Raw genomic sequence first — 17,262 nt, forward strand, 5'->3', positions numbered from 1 at the left:
AGCAAAATAGGCTGGTTGTGAGACCAATTGTGAGGCATATAGGGGAGTTTTAAGCAACATTCGGCTGTTAGCTCATAATCATCTTCGGCAAGGAAGGGTCATGTTATTTATGATTCTATAATATTTTAACTGATAGATATTCCATTTTTGTAGTTCAATTCCTTTTCCCACTGATAGAACAAAAACTGTACTAGTGAAAACGAAATTTTGTAAACAAAGCTTCGATTGTGTATTAGCCTTGAAACCATGGCAATACCCACGAGGCGAAAAAATTGTTGCATTGACGACTTATCCATGCCAAAATCCAAAACCCAATCACCACCCCTATTATTTTCAATTTGTTCGGTTCATTTTATCTCCGCTTGTCTTCCGTGATTATGAAATATATTACGCCAAACCTTAGTATTTTGTTTGTTTTTAACAAAGGTATGTTAGGCATTGATGACTTTATCCATGTCAAAATCCTAAGCCATGTAAAATCCATGTAAATCCATGTTATCCATGTAAAATCGCTACATTTTGATTCTTGCTGTTCAATTTGATCATTGCTTCACTCACGTATTCGGTATTGCATGTCTTTTGACCACGTTTGTCTTTGCCCTTCATTTTCATATTTGACTTCCATGTCTTCTAACTGTGGGTGTATTTGTCCTTCATTTTCATTCTTGACTCACTCACAAGCTCGGTTTAGCATGTCTCCTAACCATGCGTGTCTTTGCTCTTCATTTCTAACTGGTACATTTTTGCTATCCCATAAGAAATGCTTATTTGATGTACTAGCATAGTAGATAACGTCATAAAAAAAAGAATTAAGGCTCTTAATGAATTTTCTCAGTATTATGATCTATCTGGATTGTTTTTTTTTCGAGTATACCCTATACTACCAATTTCTCGAAAATTCGAGAAAAGTTGTATTCGAGAAGAATAAATACATAAATGTATATATATATATATATATATATATATATATATATATATATATATATATATATATATATATATATATATATATATATATATATATATATATATATATATATATATATATATATACAGCTAGTATGCAACATATATATATATATATATATATATATATATATATATATATATATATATATATATATATATATATATATATATATATATATATATATATATATATATATATATATATACAGCTATATATATATATACAGCTAGAACATGCAACATATATATATATATATATATATATATATATATATATATATATATATATATATATATATATATATATTATATATATATATATATATATATATATATACATATATATATATATATATATATATATATATATATATATATATATATATATATATATATATATATAATATATATATATATATATATATATATATATATATATATATACTAGCTGTTGGGGTGGCGCTTCGCCCAAATCCAACACCTAGTTGGTGGGGGCGCTTCGCGCCCCCCCAAGCCCCCCGCGCGCAGAAGTCGTTACGCGCCATATTAGTTACGCGCCATTGTAGTTGTGTCCCTATGTCCCACCTGTATATATATATATATATATATATATATATATATATATATATATATATATATATATATATATATATATATATATATATATATATATATATATATATATATATATATATATATATATGTTTTTAACTACGTAAAACTTGCGAATATACAACATTCTTCGCTGTTCCATTGTCTGTGCATATAAATAGATTGTCAGGTTTACCGACTCTTGAACATGCAACATATAATGGTCCATGGGAAAACAATCCGTAATCAGATCTATACCTTATGATTCTAATGATTGCCCTTGAGCTTTGTTGATGGTGATTGCTAATCGACCATTCCCTGTGTCGCCGTCGTCATTTATATAACCCCCTGTGCCCCCCGGCGTCCCCGCTGTAGTTGTGTCCCTGTGTCCCAGTCGTCAATTATATTCCCTGTGTCCCGGTCGTCATTTGTGTCCTAGTGTCCCAGTCTGTGATTTCTCTTTGAGTGTCCCGGGCGTCATTTATATTCCTTGTGTCCCGGTGTCCCGGTCGTCATTTGTGTCCCGGTGTCCCGGTCTGTATATATATATATATATATATATATATATATATATATATATATATATATATATATATATATATATATATATATATATATATGTATATATATATATATATATATATATATATATATATATATATATATATATATATATATATATATATATATACTAGATGTTGGGGTGGCGCTTCGCGCCACCCCAACACCTAGTTGGTGGGGCGCTTCGCGCCCCCCCAAGCCCCCCCGCGCGCGTAAGTCGTTACGCGCCATATTAGTTATGCGCCATTGTAGTTGTGTCCCTGTGTCCCACCTGTGAATATAGATAGATTTATATATGTGTTTCAAACTACGTAAAAATTGCGAATAAACAACATTCTTGGCTTTCCCATTGTCTGTGCATATACAAAGCCGTATGTACTAATAATGACGTCATATGCAAACGCTCTTTTTACAAACAAACAAACATGCATCCACACAACTCGTTTTTATATAGATAGATAGATAGATAGATACAATACAAATTAACTGCGTAAAACTTGCGAATATACAACATTCTTCACTGTCCAATTGTCGCTGCATATAAATACATTGTCAGGTTTACCGACCCTCGAACATGCAACGTACAATTGTCCATGGGAAAAACAATCAGTATTAAGATCTATACCACATTTTTCTAATGATTGACCTTGAGCTTTGTTAATGGTGATTGCAAATACTAATCGAATTGGGAATTGCAATCTTTTAAATTGAAAAAGCAGATCCGTTGGAATCATGGGAATGCGAGGAATAAGAACAGCCTCACCCTCATAAGGCCCTGTCAAGATTGTGGCCTCTATTAGGTTTTCCATTGTTTTTTTTACGGCAAGTCGCGTGCCATTGCAAAGCTTTGGTGGGTTGATATTTCTTAAAAGTATTATTGGTACGCCTATTTTTAGTTTTAGCACGTGTGGTGGAAACCCTGAAGGATCTATGGAATTTAAAAATTCAGATGGATAATTAACCGCTTCTTTTGGTTCCAAAACTGTGTCGACTGACTTGTAAAGGACTGCCTGGTCTCGAATCTTGGTCAAAACAATATTGTTGATTTCGTGGACGTCTATATTTTTGGGTGCGAGAATCGCTCTTTCACTTAGCCATTTACTATTTTTATAATTTTTTAGAATATTCGGAAATACTTTTTCAATCAATTCATTTTTGGACGTCACTAATTACAGAAATCAGCAGGTAGTTGTATACGTCCTGAAATTGAGTCTACTGTTTGACCAGAGTCATCGTTTTGCAATCGGACACGCATATTTGTAGTTAATTTTAATATTTTTACGTGTGCCCATAAATTAGAATTTTTTAGGCAAGCATTCATTTCGTCTGCAGGAGTTAAACTACGTAAAAATTGCGAATATACAACATTCTTGGCTTTCCCATTGTCTCTGCATATACAAAGCCGTATGTACTAATAATGACATCATATACAAACGCTCTTTTTACAAACAAACAAACATGCATACACACAACTCGTTTTTATATAGATAGATAGATAGATAGATACAATACAAATTAACTGCGTAAAACTTGCGAATATACAACATTCTTCGCTGTCCAATTGTCGCTGCATATAAATAGATTGTCAGGTTTACCGACCCTCGAACATGCAACGTACAATTGTCCATGGGAAAAACAATCAGTATTAAGATCTATACCACATTTTTCTAATGATTGACCTTGAGCTTTGTTAATGGTGATTGCAAATGCTAATCGAATTGGGAATTGCAATCTTTTAAATTGAAAAGGCAGATCCGTTGGAATCATGGGAATGCGAGGAATAAGAACAGCCTCACCCTCAAAAGGCCCTGTCAAGATTGTGGCCTCTATTAGGTTTTCCATTGTTTTTTTTACGGCAAGTCGAGTGCCATTGCAAAGCTTTGGTGGGTTTATATTTCTTAAAAGTATTATTGGTACGCCTATTTTTAGTTGTAGCACGTGTGGTGGAAACCCTGAAAGATCTATGGAATTTAAAAATTCAGATGGATAATTAACCGCTTCATTTGTTCCAAAACTGTGTCGACTGACTTGTAAAGGACTGCCTGGTCTCGAATCTTGGTCAAAACAATATTGTTGATTTCGTGGACGTCTATATTTTTGGGTGCGAGAATCGCTCTTTCACTTAGCCATTTATTATTTTTATAATTTTTTAGAATATTCGGAAATACTTTTTCAATCAATTCATTTTTGGACGTCACTAAATTACAGAAATCAGCAGGTAGTTGTATACGTCCTGAAATTGAGTCTACTGGGAGCTTTCCGTTTCCAATTGTCAGCAATTGATCTGAAAATGTTTGACCAGAGTCATCGTTTTGCAATCGGACACGCATATTTGTAGTTAATTTTAATATTTTTACGTGTGCCCATAAATTAGAATTTTTCAGGCAAGCATTCATTCGTCTTCAATGGCTCTGGTGGTGCAGCCAATAGAGGAAGTTTAACTTTTCCTGAGGCGCAACACATTCCCATTGTTTCACCATTGAATTTCAAGGCCTTGCAATAGGGACAAATTTTAGACGTTGTCCCGATTTGAACACATCTACTCAAGCTATAATCATCGACTGGGTTGTACCTGAATGCCAGGCGATAACTTTCAGGTTGCTCTGATTCCTTGGCACGCTTTCTTTTCTTACTTTCTCTATCAGCAGCAAGCCTGATTTCTTGCTGTTCTTGTAATTCCTCGGCACGCCTTCTTTTTTCACTTTCTCTTTTAGCAGCAAGTCTGCTTCCGCGTTGCTCTGGTAGTTCCTCGGCACGCTTTCTGTTCTTTTTTTCTCTATCAGCCTCAAGCCTGTTTCCTTGCTGTTCTTTTGATTCCTCGGCACGCTTTCTGTTCTTTCTTTCTCTATCAGCCTCAAGCCTGTTTCCTTGCTGTTCTTTTGATTCCTCGGCACGCTTTCTGTTCTTTCTTTCTCTATCAGCCTCAAGCCTGTTTCCTTGCTGTTCTTTTGATTCCTCGGCACGCTTTCTTTTCTGACTTTCTCTATCAGCAGCAAGTTTTTTGGCATAGACTCTTTGAGCATCTTCATCGGCTTTTGCCATGGTAAGTTCATCAGTAATTGTAAACTTAAACATTAATAGATTTCTACGTGAACATATGTCTTAAATATCTTGAATGACGTCACCGTCAAAGCAAAAATGACGACAACTAATTTCATGACGTCAGCCGACACAGAAACATGACGTCACCTGATCCACAGACACATCAGACAGACAACTTATTTTTATATATATAGAATATATATATATATATATATATATATATATATATATATATATATATATATATATATATATATATATATACTAGCTGATGGGGTAGCGCTTCGCGCCACCCCAACACCTAGTTAGTGGGGGCGCTTCGCGCCCCCCAAGCCCCGCCCCGCGCGCGTAAGTCGTTACGCGCCATATTAGTTACCCGCCATTGTAGTTGTGTCCCTATGTCCCACCGGTGAATATAGATAGATATATATACATATATCTATATATATAAAAATAAGTTGTCTGTGTGTGGATCTGTGGATATGTGGATCAGGTGACGTCATGTTTGTCCGCATATGACGTCTGAATTATTTCACACTAATACAAAAGAAGAAAAAAACTAAAAAAGGTAAAAACTACAAAAAAAACTAAAAAGAAAAAAAAAACTAAAAAAGCTAAAAAACTAAAAAAAACTAAAAAAAGGTAAAAATCTAATAACTAAAAAAAAACTGAAAAAAATAAAAAAAGGCAAAAACTACAAAAAAAATAAAAACTAATAAAAAACTAAAAAAGCTAAAAAACTAAAAAAACTAAAAAAAAACTAAAAAAAGGTAAAAAACTAAAAAAAACTAAAAACTAAAAAAGAAAAAAACTAAAAAAAAGGAAAAAACTGAAAAATAAAAGAGAAAAAGAAAACTAAAAAAATATGAATAAATATATATAAAAATAAGTTGTTTGTGGGTTATGTCTGTCTGTCTGTCTGTCGAGTGACGTCGTGTTTGTCCGCATATGACGTCTGAATTATTTCACACTAATACAAAAGAAGAAAAAAAACTAAAAAAGGTAAAAACTACAAAAAAAAATAAAAAGAAAAAAAACTAAAAAAGCTAAAAAACTAAAAAAAACTAAAAAAAGGTAAAAAACTAAAAACTAAAAAAAACTAAAAAAAAGCAAAAACTAAAAAAAAAACTAAAAACTAATAAAAAAACTAAAAAAGCTAAAAAACTAAAAAAACTAAAAAAACTAAAAAAAGGTAAAAAACAAAAAAAAACTAAAAACTAAAAAAGAAAAAACTAAAAAAAAGGAAAAAAACTGAAAAATAAGAGAAAAAGAACACTAAAAAAATATTAATAAATATAAAAAAGTAAAAAAATGGTAAAAACTACAAAAAAACCAAAAACTAATAAAAAAACTAAAAAATCTAAAAATCTAAATAAACTAAAAAAGAAAAAAAAGAAATAAGGAAAAAAATAAAGGAGAAAAACAAAACTAAAAAACGAATGTATATACAGACCGGGACACCGGGATACAAATGACGACCGGGACACAGGGAATATAAATGACGACCGGGACACAGGGACACAACTACAATGGGGACGCCGGGGGGCACAGGGGGATATAAATGACGACCGGGACACCGGGACACAAGGAATATAAATGACGCCCGGGACACTCAAAGAGAAATCACAGACTGGAACACCGGGACACAAATGACGACCGGGACACAGGGAATATAAATGACGACCGGGACACAGGGACATAACTACAAAGGGGACGCCGGGGTGCACAGGGGGATATATAAATGACGATGGCGACTCAGGGAATGGTCGATTAGCAATCACCATCAACAAAGCTCAAGGGCAATCATTAGAATCATGAGGTATAGATCTGAATACGGATTGTTTTCCCATGGACCATTATATTTTGCATGTTCAAGAGTCGGTAAACCTGACAATCTATTTATATGCACAGACAATGGGACAGCAAAGAATGTTGTATATTCGCAAGTTTTACGTAGTTAAAAACATATATATATATATATATATATATATATATATATATATATATATATATATATATATATATATATATATATATATATATATATATATATATATATATATATATATATATCTATATTCACAGGTGGGACATAGGGACACAACTACAATGGCGCGTAACTAATATGGCGCGTAACGACTTACGCGCGCGGGGGGGCTTGGGGGGGGGCGCGAAGCGCCCCCTATTATATATATATATATATATATATATATATATATATATATATATATATATATATATATATATATATATATATATATATATATATATATATCTATATATATAAAAATAAGTTGTCTGTCTGTGGATGTGTGGATGGATGTGTGGATGGATGTGTCAGGTGACGTCACCTGAAAAAACTGGATTAGGTGACGTCAAAACTGAAAAAACTAAAAAAAGGCAAAAACTACAAAAAAAACTAAAAACTAATAAAAAAAATAAAAAAGCTAAAAAACTAAAAAAACTATAAAGGTAAAAACCAATAAAAAACTAAAAAAAAAACTGAAAAAACTAAAAAAAGGCAAAAACTACAAAAAAAAACTAAAAACTAATAAAAAAAGTAAAAAAGCTAAAAAACTAAAAAAACTAAAAAAACTAAAAAAAGGTAAAAAACTAAAAAAAATAAAAAATAAAAAAAAACTAAAAAAAAGGAAAAAACTGAAAAATAAGCTAAAATAAAGGTAAAAACCAATAAAAAACTAAAAAAAAAAAGGAAAAAACTAATAAATGACGACACTCAAAGAGAAAGCGACCAGGACAAAAAACTAAAAAAAAAGGCAAAAACTACAAAAAAACTAAAAACTAATAAAAAAAATAAAAAAGCTAAAAAACTAAAAAAACTAAAAAAAGGTAAAAAACTAAAAAAACTAAAAACTAAAAAAAAACTAAAAAAGGTAAAAACTAAAAGAACTAAAAAAGAAAAAAATAAATGACGACACTCAAAGAGAAAGCGACCAGGACAAAAGGAATGTTCGATTAGCAATCAACAAAGCACCGGGACACAGGGAGTATAAATGACGACCAGGACACAAGTAAAAAAAAAATTAACAAAACTAAAAAGAAGGTAAAAACTACAAAAAAACTAAAAAGAAAAAAAAACTAAAAACTAATAAAAAAACTAAAAAATCTAAAAATCTAAATAAACTAAAAAAGAAAAAAAAAGGAAAAAAATAAAGGAGAAAAACAAAACTAAAAAACGAATGTATATACAGACCGGTACACCGGGATACAAATGACGACCGGGACACAGGGAATATAAATAACGACCGGGACACAGGGACACAACTACAACGGGGACACCGGGGGAAACCGGGGGATATAAATGACGACCGGGACAAAAAAACTAAAAAGAAATAAAAACTAAAAACTAATAAAAAAAACTAAAAAATCTAAAAATCTAAATAAGCTAAAAAAGAAAAAAAAAGGAAAAAAATAAAGGAGAAAAACAAAACTAAAAAACGAATGTATATACAGACCGGGACACCGGGATACAAATGATGACCGGGACCCGGGACACAGGGAATATAAATGACGACCGGGACACAGGGACACAACTACAACGGGGACACCGGGGGAAACAGGGGGATAACCTGACAATCTATTTATATGCAAAGACAATGGGACAGCAAAGAATGTTGTATATTCGCAAGTTTTACGTAGTTAAAACCATATATATATATATATATCTATATTCACAGGTGGGACATAGGGACACAACTACAATGGCGCGTAACTATTATGGCGCGTAACGACTTACGCGCGCGGGGGGGCTTGGGGGGGGCGCGAAGCGCCCCCACCAACTAGGTGTTGGGGTGGCGCGAAGCGCCACCCCAACAGCTAGTATATATATATATGTTTTTAATTACGTAAAACTTGCGAATATACAACATTCTTCGCTGTCCCATTGTCTGTGCATATAAATAGATTGTCAGGTTTACCGACTCTTGAACATGCAACATATAATGGTCCATGGGAAAACAATCCGTATCCAGATCTATACCTCATGATTCTAATGATTGTCCTTGAGCTTTGTTGATGGTGATTGCTTATCGACCATTCCCTGTGTCGCCTTCGTCATTTATATATCCCCCTGTGCCCCCCGGCGTCCCCGTTGTAGTTGTGTCCCTGTGTCCCGGTCGTAATTTAAATTCCCTTTGTCCCGGTCGTCATTTGTGTCCTGGTGTCCCAGTCTGTGATTTCTCTTTGAGTGTCCCGGACGTCATTTATATTCCTTGTGTCTCGGTCGTCATTTGTGTCCCGGTCTGTATATACATTCGTTTTTGAAATGGTATATGATGAAATAAATTTTTGTATTTTTCCCCTTTTTTTCTTTTAAGTTTTTTTTTTTGGTTTTTACTTTTTTTAGTTTTTTTAGTTTTTTTTTCTTTTTAGTTTTTTTTATTTTTTTAGTTTTGTTTTTCTCCTTTATTTTTCATTTGTTTTCCTTTTTTTATTTTTTTTATTTTTTAGTTTTTTTAGTTTTTTAGCTTTTTTATTTTTTTATTAGTTTTTAGTTTTTTTTCTTTTTAGTTTTTTTTTGTAGTTTTTACCTTTTTTTTAGTTTTTTAGTTTTTTTTTACTTGTGTCCTGGTCTCATTTATACTCCCTGTGCCCCGGTCGTCAGTTGTGTCCCGGTGCTTTGTTGATGGTGATTGCTAATCGAACATTCCTTGTGTCCCGGTCGCTTTCTCTTTGAGTGTCCCGGTCGTCATTTATATTCCCTATGTGCCGGTGTCCCGGTCGTCCTTTGTGTCCCGATGTCCCGGTCTGTAATTTCGTCAGTCGAAAACATGACGTCAGTCAACACACAAACATGACGTCACCCGACAGACCCACACACACACACAGACAACTTATTTTTATATATATAGAAGATAGATAGATAATTTGTTTGTTTGTGTGTCTGTCTGTCTGTCCGCATATGACGTCTGAATTATTTCATCATATACCAAATCAAAAACGAATGTATTCAAGCCAAAGTAGCTGAGTTGGTAAAGCGTTATGTTCCAGGTTCTAGGTCCGAGAGGTTCCAGGTTCGAACCTTGGCTTTAGCACTAATACAAAAGAAGAAAAAAAATAAAAAAGGTAAAAACTACAAAAAAACTAAAAAGAAAATACTATAAAAACTAAAAAAGCTTAAAAACTAAAAAAACTAAGAAAAGGTAAAAAACTAAAAACTAAAAAAGAAAAAAAACTAAAAAAAGGCAAAAACTACAAAAAAATTAAAAAAACACAAAAAACTAATAAAAAGCTAAAAAAGCTAAAAAACTAAAACTGAAAAAGAAAAAAACTAAAAAAAAACCTGAAAAATAGAGGAGAAAAAAAACTAAAAAAATAAAATTAAAAATAAAAAAACTAAAAAAAGGTAAAAACTACAAAAAACTAAAAAAAAAAAGAAAAAAACTAAAAAAGCTAAAAAAAAGGTAAAACCAAAAAAAAAACTAAAAAGAAAAAAAGGAAAAAAAATTATTTCATCATATTCCAATTCAAAAACGAATGTATATACAGACCGTATATACATTCGTTTTTGAATTGGTCTTTTTTTTAGTTTTTAGTTTTTTTAGTTATGCCTCATGATTATAATGATTGCCCTTGAGCTTTGTTGGTGGTGATTGCTAATCGATCATTCCCTGTGTCCCCGTCGTCATTTATATATCCCCCAGTGCCCCCCGGTGTCCCCGTTGTAGTTGTGTCCCTGTGTCCCGGTCGTCATTTATATTCCCTGTGTCCCGGTCGTCATTTGTATCCCGGTGTCCCGGTCTGTATATACATTTGTTTTTGAAATAGTATATGATGAAAATTTTTTTTGTATTTTTCCCCTTTTTTTCTTTTTAGTTTTTTTTGGTTTTTACTTTTTTTAGTTTTTTTAGTTTTTTTTTTAGTTTTTTTATTTTTAGTTTTTTTAGTTTTGTTTTTCATTTTTTTTCCTTTTTTTATTTTTTTTTATTTTTTATTTTTTTTTAGTTTTTTAGCTTTTTTATTTTTTTTATTAGTTTTTAGTTTTTTTTTCTTTTTAGTTTTTTTTGTAGTTTTTGCCTTTTTTTTAGTTTTTTTAGTTTTTTTTTACTTGTGTCCTGGTCGTCATTTATACTCCCTGTGTCCCGGTCGTCAGTTGTGTCCCGGTGCTTTGTTGATGGTGATTGCTAATCGAACATTCCTTGTGTCCCGGTCGCTTTCTCTTTGAGTGTCCCGGTCGTCATTTATATTCCCTATGTGCCGGTGTCCCGGTCGTCATTTGTGTCCCGATGTCCGGGTGTGTAATTTCGTCAGTCGAAAACATGGGGTCAGTCAACACACAAACATGACGTCACCCGACAGACCCACACACACAGATAACTTATTTTTATATATATACTAGCTGTTGGGGTGGCGCTTCGCGCCACCCCAACACCTAGTTGGTGGGGGCGCTTCGCGCCCCCCCCAAGCCCCCCCGCGCGCGTAAGTCGTTACGCGCCATAATAGTTACGCGCCATTGTAGTTGTGTCCCTATGTCCCACCTGTGAATATAGATATACTAGCTGTTGGGGTGGCGCTTCGCGCCACCCCAACACCTAGTTGGTGGGGGCGCTTCGCGCCCCCCCCAAGCCCCCCCGCGCGCGTAAGTCGTTACGCGCCATAATAGTTACGCGCCATTGTAGTTGTGTCCCTATGTCCCACCTGTGAATATAGATATATATATATATATATGGTTTTAACTACGTAAAACTTGCGAATATACAACATTCTTTGCTGTCCCATTGTCTTTGCATATAAATAGATTGTCAGGTTATCCCCCTGTTTCCCCCGGTGTCCCCGTTGTAGTTGTGTCCCTGTGTCCCGGTCGTTATTTATATTCCCTGTGTCCCGGTCGTCATTTGTATCCCGGTGTACCGGTCTGTATATACATTCGTTTTTTAGTTTTGTTTTTCTCCTTTATTTTTTTCCTTTTTTTTTCTTTTTTAGTTTATTTAGATTTTTAGATTTTTTAGTTTTTTTATTAGTTTTTAGTTTTTTTTTCTTTTTAGTTTTTTTGTAGTTTTTACCTTCTTTTTAGTTTTGTTAATTTTTTTTTTTACTTGTGTCCTGGTCGTCATTTATACTCCCTGTGTCCCGGTGCTTTGTTGATTGCTAATCGAACATTCCTTTTGTCCTGGTCGCTTTCTCTTTGAGTGTCGTCATTTATTTTTTTCTTTTTTAGTTCTTTTAGTTTTTACCTTTTTTAGTTTTTTTTTAGTTTTTAGTTTTTTTAGTTTTTTACCTTTTTTTAGTTTTTTTAGTTTTTTAGCTTTTTTATTTTTTTTATTAGTTTTTAGTTTTTTTGTAGTTTTTGCCTTTTTTTTTAGTTTTTTGTCCTGGTCGCTTTCTCTTTGAGTGTCGTCATTTATTAGTTTTTTCCTTTTTTTTTTAGTTTTTTATTGGTTTTTACCTTTATTTTAGCTTATTTTTCAGTTTTTTCCTTTTTTTTAGTTTTTTTTTATTTTTTATTTTTTTTAGTTTTTTACCTTTTTTTAGTTTTTTTAGTTTTTTTAGTTTTTTAGCTTTTTAACTTTTTTTATTAGTTTTTAGTTTTTTTTTGTAGTTTTTGCCTTTTTTTAGTTTTTTCAGTTTTTTTTTAGTTTTTTATTGGTTTTTACCTTTATAGTTTTTTTAGTTTTTTAGCTTTTTTATTTTTTTTATTAGTTTTTAGTTTTTTTTGTAGTTTTTGCCTTTTTTTAGTTTTTTCAGTTTTGACGTCACCTAATCCAGTTTTTTCAGGTGACGTCACCTGACACATCCATCCACACATCCATCCATCCATCCATCCACAGACAACTTATTTTTATATATATAGATATATATATATATGGTTTTAACTACGTAAAACTTGCGAATATACAACATTCTTTGCTGTCCCATTGTCTTTGCATATAAATAGATTGTCAGGTTTACCGACTCTTGAACATGCAACATATAATGGTCCATGGGAAAACAATCTGTATTCAGATCTATACCTCATGATTCTAATGATTGCCCTTGAGCTTTGTTGATGGTGATTGCTAATCGACCATTCCCTGTCCCGGTGTCCCGGTCGTCATTTACATCCCCCTGTTTCCCCCGGTGTCCCCGTTGTAGTTGTGTCCCTGTGTCCCGGTCGTCATTTATATTCCCTGTGTCCCGGGTCCCGGTCATCATTTGTATCCCGGTGTCCCGGTCTGTATATACATTCGTTTTTTAGTTTTGTTTTTCTCCTTTATTTTTTTCCTTTTTTTTTCTTTTTTAGCTTATTTAGATTTTTAGATTTTTTAGTTTTTTTTATTAGTTTTTAGTTTTTATTTCTTTTTAGTTTTTTTGTCCCGGTCGTCATTTATATCATTTATACTCCCTGTGTCCCGGTGCTTTGTTGATTGCTAATCGAACATTCCTTTTGTCCTGGTCGCTTTCTCTTTGAGTGTCGTCATTTATTAGTTTTTTCCTTTTTTTTTTAGTTTTTTATTGGTTTTTACCTTTATTTTAGCTTATTTTTCAGTTTTTTCCTTTTTTTTAGTTTTTTTTTATTTTTTATTTTTTTTAGTTTTTTACCTTTTTTTAGTTTTTTTAGTTTTTTTAGTTTTTTAGCTTTTTTACTTTTTTTATTAGTTTTTAGTTTTTTTTGTAGTTTTTGCCTTTTTTTAGTTTTTTCAGTTTTTTTTTTAGTTTTTTATTGGTTTTTACCTTTATAGTTTTTTTAGTTTTTTAGCTTTTTTATTTTTTTTATTAGTTTTTAGTTTTTTTTGTAGTTTTTGCCTTTTTTTAGTTTTTTCAGTTTTGACGTCACCTAATCCAGTTTTTTCAGGTGACGTCACCTGACACATCCATCCATCCATCCACAGACAACTTATTTTTATATATATAGAAGATAGATATAGATGTCCCGGTGTCCCGGTCGTCATTTGTGTCCCGATGTCCCGGTCTGTTATTTCGTCAGTCGACAAACATGACGTCATTAGACTCACAAACATGACGTCACTCGACACAAAGACACACAAACAACTTATTTTTATATATATACTAGCTGTTGGGGTAGCGCTTCGCGCCACCCCAACACCTAGTTAGGGGGCGCTTCGCGCCCCCCCAAGCCCCCCCGCGCGCGTAAGTCGTTACGCGCAATATTAGTTACGCGCCATTGTAGCTGTGTCCCTGTGTCCCACCTGTGAATAGAGATAGATATAAATATATATTTTTAACTACGTAAAACATGCGAATATACAACATTCTTCGCTGTCCCATTGTCTGTGCATATAAATAGCATTTATATTCCCTGTGTCCCGGTCGTCATTTGTGTCCTGGTGTCCCAGTTTGTAATTTTTCTTTGAGTGTCCCGGTCGTCATTTATATTCCCTGTGTCCCAGTGTCCCGGTCGTCATTTGTGTCCCGGTGTCCCGGTCTGTAATTTCTATTCAAACAATCCCTGTGTCTCAGTCGTCAGTTATATATTCCGCCTGTGCCCCCGGCTTCCCCGTTGTAGTTGTGTCCCTGTGTCCCGATCGTCATTTATATTCCCGGTTATATCCACGCTTTCTTTTCTTACTTTCTCTATCAGCAGCAAGTTTTTTGGCATAGACTCTTTGAGCAGCTTCCTCGGCTGTTGCCATTGTAGGTTCTTCAGTCATTTTACAATTAAACATTTTTCCGTGAACGCATGTCTTAAATACCATTAATGACGTCACCGTCATAACAAAAATAAATAAGTTGTCTGTGTGTGTGTGTGTCGAGTGACGTCATGTTTGTGTGGTCAAAGGTGGGACACAGGGACATGGCGCGTAACTAATATGGTGTGTAACGACTTACGTGCGGGGGGGGGCGCTTCCCTGGTCGTCATTTATATTCCCTGTGTCCCGGTCTGTTTATACATTCGTTTTTGAATTGGTCTTTTTTTTAGTTTTTAGTTTTTTATCTTTTTTTCAGTTTTTTTTTAGAAACCAATTTTGAAGTTTTTAGTTATACCTCATGATTCTAATGATTGCCCTTGAGCTTTGTTGATGGTGATTGCTAATCGAACATTCCTTTTTTTGGTTTTTCCAAAAAAAAGTTTTGGTTTTTTGCAGTTTATTTTCTTTTTTCTTTTTAATTTTTTTTGCAGTTTTTACCTTTTTAGTTTTTTTATTTTCATTTTTATTTTTATTTTTTTAGTTTTGTTTTTCTCCTTTATTTTTCAGTTTTTTTCCTTTTTTTTCTTTTTTAGTTTTTTTTTAATTTTTTATTAGTTTTTAGTTTTTTTCTCTTTATTTTTTTTTGTAGTTTTTACCTTTTTAGTTTTTTTTAGTTAGTTTTTTATTAGTTTTTAGTTTTTTCTCTTTATTTTTTTTTTGTAGTTTTTACCTTTTTAGTTTTTTTTAGTTAGTTTTTTTTTAGTTTTTAGTTTTTACCTTTTTTAGTTTTTTTTCTTCTTTTGTATTCAGGGCTCGAACCTGAAACCTCTCGGACCTACAACCTGAAACATAACGTTCTACCAATATTAGTTACGCGCCATTGTAGTTGTGTCCCTGTGTCTTTTAGTTTTATTTTTGGTTTTTACCTATTTTTAGCTTTTTTACTTTTTTTCTTTTGTCTTTTTAGTTTTTTTTCTTTCAAATTTTTTTTTTAGTTTTTATATTAGTTTTTCTTTCTTTTTAGTTTTTTTTTTAGTTTTTACCTTTTTTTAGTTTTTTTTTAGTTTTTAGTTTTGTAGATTTTACGTTTTTTAGTTTTTTTTGTTTTTTAGTTTTTAGTTTTTTTACCTTTTATTAGTTTTTATTTAGTATTCTAGCTTTTAGCTTTTTTTATTTTTTTTGTAGTTTTTACCTTTTTTAGTTTTTTTCTTCTTTTGCATTCAAGGTTCGAAGCTGGAACTTCTCGAACCTAGTACCTGGAACATACCGCGTTACCAAATCAGCTACATCGGCTTGTATACTTTCGTTTTTGAATTGGTATATGATGAAATAATTCAGACGTCATATGCGGACAGACAGACAGACAGACATAACACACAAACAACTTATTTTTATATAGATAGATAGATATATAGATGTCCCGGTCGTCATTTGTGTCCCGATGTCCCGGTCTGTAATTTCGTCGGTCGACAAACATGACCTCAGTCGACACACAAACATGACGTCACTCGACACAGAGACACACAGACAACTTATTTATATATATATATAGATTTGTGTATTTTTTTAGTTTTTTCTTTTTTTTAGTGTTTTAGCTTTTTTTAGTTTATTTTTTCTTCTTTAGTTATTTCTTTTTTTAGTTATTTTTTTCTTCTTTATTTTTCAGCGTCACTATGAAATACATATCGCCGAACCTTTGTTTTTTTAATTAAAATCTCGTAGGCATTGATGACCTTATCCAAGTCAAAAATCCCAAATCCAATCATCATCGCTATCATTTTCAGTTTTGATACGTTTTGACTCTCGCTGTCCAGGTGGATTTTAATCTAACTGCGCGGTTTTACGGTTTTGCGGTTTGGCATTAACCCTTTGAGCAGATTCCTCGGCTGTTTCTTCTGCCATTGTAGGATTTATACTAAAATTTCTCTTTGAATAAACTATTTGAGCAGCTTCCTCGGCTGTTTCTTCTGTCATTTTAAGATCTATACTAAAAATTCCTCTTTACGTGCTAAGCTTGCTAAAGCTCAACAATTTATAATAAACCTCAAAATTCTAAGTATCTGTTTTAAGGTTTTCGAAATTACTTTAATCAATTGTCAAAATATTTATATATATATATATATATATATATATATATATATATATATATATATATATATATATATATATATATATATATATATATACTAGCTGTTGGGGTGGCGCTTCGCGCCACCCCAACACCTAGTTGGTGGGGGCGCTTCGCGCCCCCCCCCCAAGCCCCCCCGCGCGCGTAAGTCGTTACGCGCCATATTAGTTACGCGCCATTGTAGTTGTGTCCCTATGTCCCACCTGTGAATATAGATATATATATATATATATATATATATATATATATATATATATATATATATATATATATATATATATATATATATATATATATATATATATATATATATATATATATATATATATATATATATATATATATATATATATATATATGTTTTTAACTACGTAAAACTTGCGA

At 32.5% G+C, this 17,262-nt stretch overlaps 1 protein-coding gene across 3 annotated transcripts in view; it reads left to right on the forward strand.

The window, feature by feature from the left end:
* The window catches only part of LOC136042268 (golgin subfamily A member 6-like protein 4), an 81,441-nt gene that overhangs the window by 14,929 nt on the left and 49,250 nt on the right, over positions 1-17,262 (forward strand). For 2 of the 3 annotated variants that reach the window (XM_065727219.1, XM_065727224.1), the window contains exon 1: positions 4,683-4,718. The exons of the other annotated variant lie outside the window; for it this stretch is intronic. In XM_065727219.1, coding sequence (XP_065583291.1) covers positions 4,698-4,718 — 21 coding nt within the window. In that variant the 5' untranslated portion in view covers positions 4,683-4,697. Of the gene's footprint in view, positions 1-4,682; positions 4,719-17,262 lie in introns of those variants that run through there. 3 annotated transcript variants of the gene reach the window in all.

Source organism: Artemia franciscana, unplaced genomic scaffold, assembly GCF_032884065.1.
Source record: "Artemia franciscana unplaced genomic scaffold, ASM3288406v1 PGA_scaffold_97, whole genome shotgun sequence".
NCBI classification, from domain to species: domain Eukaryota; kingdom Metazoa; phylum Arthropoda; class Branchiopoda; order Anostraca; family Artemiidae; genus Artemia; species Artemia franciscana.